Genomic DNA, 12,040 nt, shown 5'->3' with positions numbered 1-12,040 from the left:
AAACATTTTAGAAATCAAATATGGGTGTGCATGGGGAGGTTGGTGCTCAAATGAAGTCAGAGGGGCCTATGGTGTGGGAGTTTGGAAATATATCCGGAAGGGCTGGGATGAGTTTCTTGGCAACTGCAGGTTCGAGGTGGGAAGAGGCACGCGGACAAAATTTTGGCATGACCGTTGGTGTGGAGACGTGATCTCAAAAAATGCTTTTCCCTCTCTTTATAGGATCGCGTTGGATCAAGGTTCTTCAGTGGCTGATTATATGTGCATTAATTCTGACTCCATCACTTGGTCTGTAAGTTTCACCAGAGCTGTACAAGATTGGGAGATGGGGGACATCACTGAGTTCTATAGAGTGCTATACTCGCTGAAGCTAAGGGCAGGAAGGGAGGACAAACTACTTTGGACTGGCACAGGGAACAAGAAATTCTCGGTCCGCTCATACCATAAAGCCTTGTCGACACACTCTTCCAATGCTTTCCCCTGGAAGAGCATTTGGAGGAGCAATGTTCCCCTCAAAGTCTCTTTTTTTGGTTGGGTGGCCTCCCATGGTAAAATCTTAACAATCGACAAACTAAGAAAGCGTGGATTTTACGTAATGGACTGGTGCTACATGTGCAAACGCAACGGCGAATCGGCGGACCATCTTCTCCTTCATTGCGAAGTAGTTAAGGCTTTATGGGATGCAATCTTCTTGAGGCTTGACATTGCATGGGTCATGCCCAAGAGGGTGATAGACCTATTGTCTTGTTGGCAAAGGATTATGGGCAATCGCCAGATCGCTGCTGTATGGAAGATGATACCTTTATGCCTAATGTGGTGCACATGGAATGAAAGAAATGGCCGCTATTTTGAGGATAAGGAGCGTTCCCCGGACAGCTTTAGGGACTTTTTCTTTCATACTTTGTTACTTTGGGCCCACTCTATTGCATGGAATGGCATGGGAATTAATGACTTGTATGCTACTATCCGTAGCACATAGTTTTTGTAACTAGGCTTTTCTTGTATACTCCCTGTGTACTCGGGCTTTGCCTATTTACAAGGATCAATAAATTTTCTTTTACCTATCAAAAACAAAAAAATTACCAAAATGTGAATTTAATTATTTAATTTGTAGTCTAACAATCACATATGGCCAACCAAGGATGTAGCTTGGATTAACATCCTCTATTTCCTTAGGTAATCTACTGGGTGGATTTCTCTAAATTTCATCCATTGAATTCAAAATCAATTGTGGGAATTTTGTCATAGAAGCATTTACCACTTTGAGGTGCAAGTATTTGCCATCTTAGCATTTACCAAATTTAGCACATTGAATTTGAATTTGAAGTGATAAAATGCCGATGTGGCAAAAGTACTCCCATTGATTTTGGAGTCAATGACTGAGATTTAAACAAGTCCATGTGGTAAATTATTCCAAAACATCTCAGAGATCATGATTCATGTAGCTTTGTGGTCATACCGGGCATCAATATGTTCAGGTCAAGCACTCCTGCAGCATTTTTTCTCATTAATCAAAATGTCATCAACAACAATCTCCATGCTTGGTTGGATCTTACACCAGCTATCAATTATCCAATATTTTAGAGTTGAAGGAATTTTGCTTTTTTTGTTCTAGCTAAATAGACATATCCTTTTGTATACTTCATGTGTACTTGGATTGTGTTCCTTTGCGCTTTATTAAAATTTCTGCATCATTTATAAATAAATAGAATGTCGTCAAGTTCTTGCTCGGTGAAGTAAAACTTATGTGAATCCCCCAGGTTCCAGTCTCCAACACCAAATTTGAAAATTTTACCCCAATTCAATCCTCCACCACCAACTTTGAAAGTTTCGGACCAATTCAACCCTCCTAGAAGGAATTGTGGATTTTATTTCTGGGATAGAATTTGAAAAACCATTCTATTCCCAGGCCATACTTCCCTAGAAGTACCAAAACAGCCTTATGACATTTTGTTTTTGTGCTAATATGGCTTATATATAAAATAAAAATGAAAATTGATGATTATTATTTAGGATTATTTACATCAATTTGTATCTTAATAAACCTATTATTGATGATTATTTATATTATCTAGACCAGGTCGAGAGAGTGACAGTGAAACAGAAGACTTCGAGCATGCAGAAAAGCTTCGCCAAGTCAAAGCAGTGCTTGAGGAGGTTATTTAGTTTCACCTTGTTTCATGCATTTTACATTAGATACCCTTTTTTTTATTGGCACCGGTTATCCTGGACAAAGTCTTGAATTCTATTTTAGATATCCAGCTCTAGTATAGTCATCTTCATATGTTTTCTTATTTTCATCAGTGAATTTATTTCTCACAAAGAGAACCGTGCGGTGCAAATGTTTTTATTAATTTCACCAACCATAACAAGTCATTGACAAAGTTATTAACTTTTGATGTTTTACCAAAGGAAGACAAATTAGTTATATGATTAAAGTTGGATTGTTATTCCTCAACTTGAGGCAATGTGTGTAAAATGTAGCCTGCTGCATGTGATACAAAGATGGGGTTTCCGTTACATGCGTAAATATGTTAATTAAATTTTATATGAGATTCAGATGATCATCATATTCTGTTTTCAGTTAAGTAGTTTTTGCTGTAGTTCTTTTCTCTCTTGTGTATCCAGGGTGGACATTTTTCTGGTATTTATAGGAAGGTTCAACTAAAGCCATTGAAGTGGGTTAAAGTTGCAAGAAGCAATGGTGAAGGGGAAGAAGAACAACCCGTGGAAGCTCTCATGGTCCTTAAATATGGGGGTGTTCTTACACATGCTGGCAGAAAGCAGGTGATGATAATCAATGCATCCTACACCTTTTTTTGTCTTAGCATATATGAGAACTAATGCAAAATTGTTGTTTGTAACAAATTGTAAAACCTTTTTGTTTAGCCCCTTAGTTTTGATTTTGTTCTTTCATTTCTTTTCAGGCTGAAGAATTGGGAAGATATTTCCGATATAACATGTATCCAGGTTATGTTCATTGATCTTTTTCATTTTCTAAAATGATTAAAATAAAACTTGCTATCTTACCTTTTAAACTTTGGGTAGTTTGCTCCAACTATGTTGACATATGAAGAAGCATTTGAGTCATTCAATAGTTTTCTTTATTATTTTCACATAGCCGTTCTTTTTATTCAATGGCAGTTCTGTAGTCCTTATCTAATTCAAAACTAGACTATGGATTATGGAGGATTTGTACATGATTGGATTCATGAAATATCCAACTGTTTGACTTAGCTTTCTTCCCTGCAGCCAGCCATCTTCTAAATAGTTACTGATGAATATGATTTCATAACAATGGGCACAATGTTACATCACCTTTGGTTGGTGAACATGACATTAGTCCACTGCACTATGGCCAATATATCCAGTGGCCGTGTATTGTCTAGTGCCAATTCACTAAATAAATGTTTCTTTTTAGTCACAATGAATCCATAACCTAATTTGGATGGAGGCTTTACACTTTCAACACAAAATTGGAGTTTATGGACAGATCATTGGTATCTCTCGCAACTTCTCTACACTAGTAGTCCTGACTGGCTCGATTTATTTATTGTTTTATTTTATAACATCAAAGGACTTACCGGCTTTACAGCTGCGAGGCCAATTTTATGCAGTTATCCCTCTTGTGTGTGTGTATCTTGTTGAATTTGTATTCAATTACAGGTGAAGGCACTGGCCTACTTCGCCTCCATAGTACATTTCGTCATGATCTTAAAATTTATAGTTCTGATGAAGGTCGTGTGCAGGTATGGCCATAGTATTTCTTGTACTGGTCTTTTAACACTTGCCTTTCCTTGAAGTTTCTCAGACTGTACTTCCAGCATTTATGATCATTAACATTTCACTTTGGTATAATCTACAATTTACATTGGCAGATGTCTGCAGCTGCATTTGCCAAAGGCCTTCTTGACTTAGAAGGGCAGCTAACCCCAATCCTGGTCTGTAGCTTTTTAAGGTTTTGAGTGCTTTTTGAAGTTTAGGTTTTATGACTGACTTTGTCACCTCTTTCAAGGTTTCACTTGTTAGCAAGGACTCTTCTATGCTGGATGGACTTGAAAATGCCAGTGTTGAGATGAAAGAGGCCAAGGTTTGTTTCACTCCTACATATGAGTTATGCAGAAGGTTTTAGTCTATCATATATGGTTATCGTCATAATTTCTGTGAAAAGAATGGTTTCTGGCTTCTGCTGCATAATTGTGCTTAATTTAGCATTTAAAGATTATTTGTTTCAAGTATATACCCTGTGCACTTGGGATTTGCCAGTTATTTTGAATAAAACTACTTGATTACTGATCCAAAAAAAAAAAAGCATTTAAAGATTATTTGACTAATAGGAGAGCTTTAAATGGGAATCTCTAATCTTTGTTACCTGGATAGGTGTTGTCAGCGAGGCCAATAGGTACCACATGATGCTGCACATCTTTCTCTATCATTTACCTAGTTATTTAGTTACCTTTAAGATTATGTAGAGTGCTATGGATTTGAGAAGTGGCACTGGATCAGTGACTGCAATGTGTCACAACTTATTTTATTCGATTTTGAAGGGTTGGAGAATTCCATTAGTGACATAAGGGTACCTTCTTCAGCTCACTAATGGAAGAAGGTAGCCTTAAGCTCATTGTTTAATGACACTGATCTTAAAAACAATTATTTCCATTACTGGGATCAGGCCCATCAGGGTAAACAAACTTGTTTTTGCTTCAAGATTTTGGCATTTTAAAGATTGTGAACGTTGTTGTGCTATGTTCTGATCCTGCAATTATTCTTTTCCATTTCTCCCCCTTCTATTCTTTGCAGGCTAGGTTGAACAATATAATAACTTCTTGTGCAAAGACAGTCCAAAATGATGACTCATCTGAATGCCCTTGGATGGTGGATGGCGCTGGACTTCCTTCTAATGCATCTGAACTTCTTCCCAAATTGGTAATCTCATTGTCTCGGTGAAACCATACCTATCCACATTTTTTTCTTGTTGCTCTCTCTTTCTGGACAATATGTATGCTCTAACGTTAACATTATAAATACATTTCATTTTAAGCACACCTACATAGTCATCATGAAATTATTCAGTGCTCCAGGAGCAACAGTTCACCCTCTAATGTGATCAACAAGTCCTGCTATGTACAGAATACCCTACTGCCCTTGACTCTTTGGTAGCATAAGTTTTTTTTTATTTTTTATTTTTTATTCTTTAACCTTTCTTTCTTTCATTTTTTACTTTTATCTAGTTTTATGTTTAAGCTTGTTTTTCCATTTCTGCATTGTTTTGATTTGGCACCAGCAGTTTGCTTTTTATATATATTATTTGATTTCAGGTTTGCAAATGTATGGATGGAGAGATGCCAATGCATCTTAAATTCTACTTTGATTTGGCATTGCTACAGATTATTAGTACTAATAAATAAAGCAAATCTGCTCCTCTGTTACTTCTCTTTTGCTCCATATTTCGTTTGATATTGTATTATCACAAGTGACTTAATTATCTGTATTCCAAGATGAAATACTTTTTCCAGGAAGCTGGAAGATGTACTGGTGGATTCCTGTTTGAGCAACGTTCTTTATCTTTCATGTGCATTTAAGTTCAGTCATGGAGTGACGTCATGTAATGTGTTAATCTAATCTATTTCCTCATGCTTATGGTGTAATTTATTCACTCTTTTCAAATTGCAGTAACTTGTATTTGTGCATGTGCATAAAAAATTATTACTTTATTTATTCGTTTATTCATTTAAGTTTTTATGGTTTATTTATTTCATGAATAGGTGCAATTGACTAAGAATATTTATTTCATGAATAGGTGCAATTGACTAAGAAGGTCACGGAACAAGTAAGGCTACTTGCCAAGGATGAAGACGAGGAACTTACTGATGTGATCCCACCTTATGACCAAGCAAAGGCACTTGGTAAAACAAACATTGATGTTGATAGCATTGCTGCTGGGTTACCCTGTGGTAGTGAGGGATTTCTTTTGATGTATGCTCGCTGGAAAAAGCTTGAAAGAGACTTGTATAATGAGCGCAGATTGTAAGTGTTTTGACATTACTAACTTGATTGTGGTTACGTTTGGGGTGTAGATCCACGAGGTATTTTTATACGTCACATTCTCTCTGCCGATAGTGGTATGAAAAATGTGTTGAATCTTTTAAATATTAGAATTTATTTTAGAACTTGAGCTGCTTAAAATTTCTCTCAAGTCAGTATCTAGACAATCCAGCCAATTCTTTGATGAAAAATTTAAACCATTGTTCTATTTTGTCACTATGATAGAATTGCAATTCCACTAACATTGTGGACTACCTTGCAGGCGGTATGAAAAATGCATTGAATCTTTTAAATACTAGAATTTATTTTAGAACTTGAGCTACTTAAAATTTCTCTCAAGTCTGTATCTAGACAATCCAGCTAATTCTTTGATGAAAAATTTAAACCAGTGTTCTATTTTGTCACTATGATAGAATTGCAATTCCACTAACATTGTGGACTACCTTGCAGCCGGTATGATGTAACACAAATTCCTGATGTTTATGACTCTTGCAAGTAAGTCATCTGTTTAAGATTTATATTGTATTTGAGCTGTAAGAAGTTCAACATTACATATATTGCTTATATGCGCCTACATTTGGAAATGTTATTGGTTACCATATTAAATTTGTTTACTCTCTCTTTTTGTTAATGAGTATCATTCCTTTTGTCCAACATTGAAAGTCAATTGTTTAATATACACCCTTGTTATCCCTCTCTTAGATTTTTCTCACTTGAATGTTTGTTTTCCTAAGAAGACATTCATTACAGTTGGTGGAAGACTTTTAAGATTTGAATTGGAACCATAGTGTTGCTATGCTTATCAAAATTCAGTAGGCTTCTTCATTAATGCCATAGTATCTTGCATATTCTGGCGTCTTAAATTTTCGGGGCTAGTTCTATTCCCCCATGAACCTCTCATTCTCATTTACATCCATGATTGTTGAGTCAGTGCAACTCAAACCCTAATTTTAATTTTTTTGAATCAGTCCACCCCCCTGTCAAAAAGTGGCATCCACTAAATGGGAATCTGTATGAGAAGACAGAATTACCATTCAATAACTCTAAATGCATTAAGGGTATTTTTGTCTGTATATATTTATGTCCAAATTAACGTTTATTTTTTTCTGAATGGATTATACTGATACTAAAACTTCAAAATTGGATTTGCGTTGCACTTAGTCAAAGTTTATGGCTATAAGTGGAGTGAGGTGGCATATCAGTTGTTTATATTGTTAACAGAGAAGCTTATGTTGTTATATCAATGGCCTAGTTTAATTTGAGTATGTGTTATTGTGTTATTGACTTATTGCTTGACAGATATGATCTCTTGCACAATGCACATCTTAAGCTAGAAGGGTTGGATGAACTCTTCAAAGTTGCTCAGGTAGCAGGAAAAGTTTGTTCAGCATTCATACATCTTAAAAAAATGATTTTCATTTTGTTGATATAAATTATAATAGCAAATTTCCATTAGTTTACTGCAGTGGAACTAGTGATACCGCTTTACCTATAATATAGCAAGAAAGCAATGTTTGCAAGACTTGTCAGTCTACTATCTATTTACCATCAATCCTGGAATTTTTGCTTCCAAGGGCTGTGCGTTACTGCTATCAAAAGAAAAGGACCCCCTTGTTTCAAACAAAATTCCAGCATTCCTAAAGTACAAATTTTGAGTTTGAGAGTTGTGGGAAATAGGTTGCAGAGGAAGTTAACCTCTTGTATCTATCCACTTTCCCTGGTATGCATATTGAATATTGGGTGAGATCCATTCATTATCAGTCAGGGTACAAATGGTCTGTAAATTATTTTTGCAGATACTTGCTGATGGTGTCGTCCCAAATGAGTATGGAATTAATCCAAATCAGAAGCTGATGATTGGCTCAAAGGTAAACTCCCTACTGTGGTTCCCCACAAATTTTAACTTAAAACTATGAATTCTTGGTCAGCTTTTTTTGGTGACCAACGGAATGTCACGTTCAGCTCAAAAAAGAAAAGGAGCTAAAAAGGCTATTTTTCTTGTAAACTCATGCTGTAGTGAGAAGCATTTGCTGTGACATGGAGTCACATACTTTCTTCCACTACTTTGTAACAACAATAACTTTCACACCACATTGTTAATATATTGGCAAAAACCACTAATTCATATAATTTGATTAATACTTTAATGTTGGTTAAAGTTGATAGCTTATCAAAAAGTTCAAACACATTATTTCTGTTGAATCATGTATCTGTCACCCGAATAGTCACTACATAAACAAATATTCTGAATTCCTACCATTCAAGATGAGATTTTTTGGACAATTTGGGAGCCAAAGGTAAAAGTTAAGTGCATAGAAGGTAAGGTTAGTCATTAACATTTATAGAATCGACTGGATATGCTTAGCAATGTGTGGTAGGTTCCATGCAGGTTGTTTTACCACCCTGGTATCTAGGATGCTGTATCCATCAGTGGTCCGTTGTATTAAGTAGTATGGTCATGCTGTAACGCCCAATTGTATACTCTTGAGAATTTTCAGTGCTCTTTCAGTCCGTTTTCAATGCACAGCCAATATATCAGACTCAGATATATGCTTAGTCTTGGGTACCTGTTTTCAATGTAGCAAAAAGGCTCATCTATCTCTCTGTATGCTTGGTTTGATTTTAGATGGATTTTAAAGGAATGGAAAATAGAAAGTGAATTAGGTAAAGTTAACATATAACATACTAGGAAATAATGAAAAGTAAGCTCTAAACTCCTTCAACCTTTTTCTAATTGTGGTATTTTAATATTCTTAAACATCATGTGATTGTCACATTACTGCTTCAGCTGACCCACATATTAAAAGAACCCAAAATTGAAGAGCATAGGCACTCATAAAAATGAAATCTAGAAATCCGAGTTGATTTGTGGACCTTCCTTTGCATGCATATTGTGTTCTCCTTGGTTAATATCATTTGTGTACAGTTACATATTTATCCCATACATTTCATTTTCTGTGGCCTAAATGGTTACTGCTTAATATTATATTTCCAAATCCAGATTGCTCGCCGTTTGTTGGGTAAAATTTTGATTGATTTGAGGAATACTTGTGAAGAAGCCATCAGTGTTACTGACTTAAAGAGTAATCAAGACCGACTTTCTTCATCCAATAAAGCTGAAAAGGAAGACACAGAATATAAATCAAAGCTTTATATCAAGAATGATGACATGAGAAGAAATAGCACCGCAAGTGATGCATCAATGGATCAGGATGATGATGATGATAAAGAGACCCAATATCGTTTGGATGCACAGTAAATTCATGAATCTTTTGTTTGTAACATTATTCTTTTATATGTAACTGAATATAAAAACTTTTCAACCTTGTTTTCTGCAAGGTACGCAGCAAATGTCAATTCACCTGATCGTCATGTGCGGACACGCCTTTACTTCACATCAGTGAGTATAATACTTGTGTTAACACCTTCCACTATAGAAGCTCTCTCTCTCTCTCTCTCTCTCTCTCTCTCTCTCTCTCCTATAAATAACAATTCAAGCAAGAGTAGGAGTTCCTTCTATTATACAGGGGTAGGGTAGGACTGAAGAGAAATTAAGACTTTGTTAGTTGCTAGAAGCAGCTCCTAGATCTGAATAACAGAACACTTGAGTTTTTTGAACTTTCATTATTTTATCACTTTATCTATCTATGGTATTTGTCCTTTATCCAAATTTACTTGTAGTTAAGAGATTAATGCATGGATTTGAGTTAATAATTCTTCTTCAAGGATTTCCTCATATCGTCATTATATGATACCCTCTCAATTATCAGTACTGACATGGAACTTCAAGTTTTTGTATTAGAATGACTTGCCTTTATTTTAATAAATTTTTCTTCAAGTTGTTTCCTTTTACATATTTTCTTGTAACTTAAATGATTCCATTCATGAGGAGTGAGCAGAAAAATAATCAATAATGGTTAGCTTGCTCATCAGCTGGTATTCACAATTTTTCGTTTGTTCTTTTCAACTACAGGAATCTCATATCCATTCCCTCGTGAATGTTCTCCGTTACTGTGACCTGGATGAATCTTTGCAAGGAGAGGATAGCCTTCTTTGCCATAATACTTTGAAGCGCTTATATAAAACCAAGGAGCTTGACTACATGAGCTACATTGTGCTGAGGATGTTTGAGAACACAGAGGTAGGTGATTTAGTATGTTCCCAATGATAGGCATTTTCTATTTGCTAATTAAGTCCCTTCTTTTACAAAGTAGTCGATACCTTTTTTTTACTAAAACAACTAGTAAATACTTGAGCCTATGTCAATAGACCCTGCATGGGGTAAACCTATTTGACCTATAAATTGGTGTTCTGCACTTTGATCTGGATCAATCAGGTAATCCTAACAGTTAATGACAGCAGAACCTGCCAGAATTTGGTGCCTTTTCTTTTTCATGAATTCGTACATGTTTGCTTAGATAACGTGTCAATAATTAGAGATTTAAGGTGTCATTATGCTGAGCACAATGGTCATTCAAATTAAATTACAGGTTGCTTTAGAAGACCCCAAAAGATTCCGCATAGAGATGACGTTTAGCCGTGGAGCGGATCGATCCCCCTTGGAGGTAATGCATTTTGAATTATGGTAAAGTATTCATCAAAGGACTATCTTAAAAGGAGTTAGTTGACATGTTCACCCCGAGGAGGAAACTTAAGTTATTAAGTCGAGGACAGTTCTCTAGTAGATGGTGTGTCTTGAAGCTTACCAGTTGAACTTGAAGAATATTTCCTGTAGGGACTTGGTAGGGATAGGACTAAAAGTGCGTTTCCTCTTTGGTCATGTCATTCCTACACTCCTAGTCCTGTTTATCTGCAACAAACCTGGCTAGTTTGGATTGATTACCAATTTCCTGGGCATGTCTGCCCAATCGGTGTTTGAACGTCTTCTTCCTGTGTTGTTGGCATTTATTTATACCTGATTGGAGTCATTTTGAAAAATGTCTTGATACAAGGGTTGTCAGAAACAGGAGGTTATCTTTGCATGTTGAACAAGCTAAGCTATGGTTTCTCTTTTGCTTGGCAGAATAATGACAGTGAGGCTGCTTCGCTGCACCAGGAGCACACACTGCCAATAATGCGTCCAGAAAGGCTGCAAGAAGTGGGATCATATCTCACACTAGAGAAAATGGAAAAGATGATTCGCCCCTTTGCCATGCCTGCAGAAGATTTCCCTCCACCATCAATCCCTGTAGGATTCTCTGGCTATTTCGCAAAAAGTGCATTGCTTGAGCGTCTGGTAAATCTTTGGCCTTTCCATAAGCATGCAAATTCTAATGGAAAGTAACGAGCACCTTCACTTATATTTTTGCATTCCCCGCCCTCTTCCCATTCATTCGTTGTTTCATATGATGCATCCCTGATATTTGAAGAACTTTGGTTGGCTGATCGGGTAGAGTGAGTTTTTGAGCTCCTTCACAGAAAATATTGCAATGGCCTGACAAGTCTCAACAACGAAGGAATGTTGTTGGAAGTGACCATCATAGCTGAAACTGGCAGGCTTTGCTTACAATTTTTTTTTTTTTTTTTTTTTTGGTATTTTTCCCTCTTCCATTGATGTGAATAACGGTAGTCATCAGAGAGTGCTTGCCCAAGGGCCAGGTCTAGATTGTTAAAGTCGATAGTGAAATGTGTTGTATGTTTGGATCCTACACCCGGGGAGAAATTTCTCCAATATTCTTGTGGTTGAATAATCGCATTTTTTTCTCTTTTTTTAGCTGGCTAACAAGATTCCAGGGCTCTTCGAAGTTGAAGGATAAAATTAACGCCAATGTTAATAACTATAAGAGCAAACTGTCCCTATCGAATGATGATTCAGTACGATTTAGTCGTTTCTGAGCTTTTTTTTATTATTTTTTTTATTTTTTGGGAGTGTTTAAATACCTCGATCTTTGTTCTAAAATGATAAGCGCTGTACTTCACGTTACTTGCTTAATGATGTCAGTAGCGTCCATTGTTCACGATGTGGGCTGCCGTAGTGATGCCTCAGGGACTCTTC

The 12,040-nt window shown here is 36.3% G+C and overlaps 1 protein-coding gene across 7 annotated transcripts in view; it reads left to right on the top strand.

Annotated features, from left to right (window-relative positions):
* The window catches only part of LOC122308408 (inositol hexakisphosphate and diphosphoinositol-pentakisphosphate kinase VIP1-like), a 38,251-nt gene extending 26,481 nt beyond the window's left edge, over positions 1-11,770 (top strand). For all 7 annotated transcript variants that reach the window (XM_043121710.1, XM_043121709.1, XM_043121711.1 and 4 more), the window contains 16 exons: positions 2,076-2,157; positions 2,629-2,787; positions 2,928-2,970; positions 3,667-3,749; positions 3,879-3,941; positions 4,016-4,090; positions 4,801-4,926; positions 5,801-6,027; positions 6,496-6,540; positions 7,345-7,411; positions 7,842-7,913; positions 9,047-9,300; positions 9,385-9,445; positions 10,019-10,186; positions 10,536-10,610; positions 11,069-11,770. In XM_043121710.1, the coding sequence (XP_042977644.1) occupies positions 2,076-2,157; positions 2,629-2,787; positions 2,928-2,970; positions 3,667-3,749; positions 3,879-3,941; positions 4,016-4,090; positions 4,801-4,926; positions 5,801-6,027; positions 6,496-6,540; positions 7,345-7,411; positions 7,842-7,913; positions 9,047-9,300; positions 9,385-9,445; positions 10,019-10,186; positions 10,536-10,610; positions 11,069-11,329 (1,861 nt within the window). In that variant the 3' untranslated portion in view covers positions 11,330-11,770. The remainder of the gene's footprint in view (positions 1-2,075; positions 2,158-2,628; positions 2,788-2,927; positions 2,971-3,666; positions 3,750-3,878; positions 3,942-4,015; positions 4,091-4,800; positions 4,927-5,800; positions 6,028-6,495; positions 6,541-7,344; positions 7,412-7,841; positions 7,914-9,046; positions 9,301-9,384; positions 9,446-10,018; positions 10,187-10,535; positions 10,611-11,068) is intronic.
* The last annotated feature ends 270 nt before the right edge of the window (positions 11,771-12,040 follow it).

This window comes from Carya illinoinensis, chromosome 4 (genome assembly GCF_018687715.1).
Source record: "Carya illinoinensis cultivar Pawnee chromosome 4, C.illinoinensisPawnee_v1, whole genome shotgun sequence".
Lineage (NCBI taxonomy): Eukaryota > Viridiplantae > Streptophyta > Magnoliopsida > Fagales > Juglandaceae > Carya > Carya illinoinensis.
This window is presented reverse-complemented; position numbering and strand designations above follow the sequence as displayed.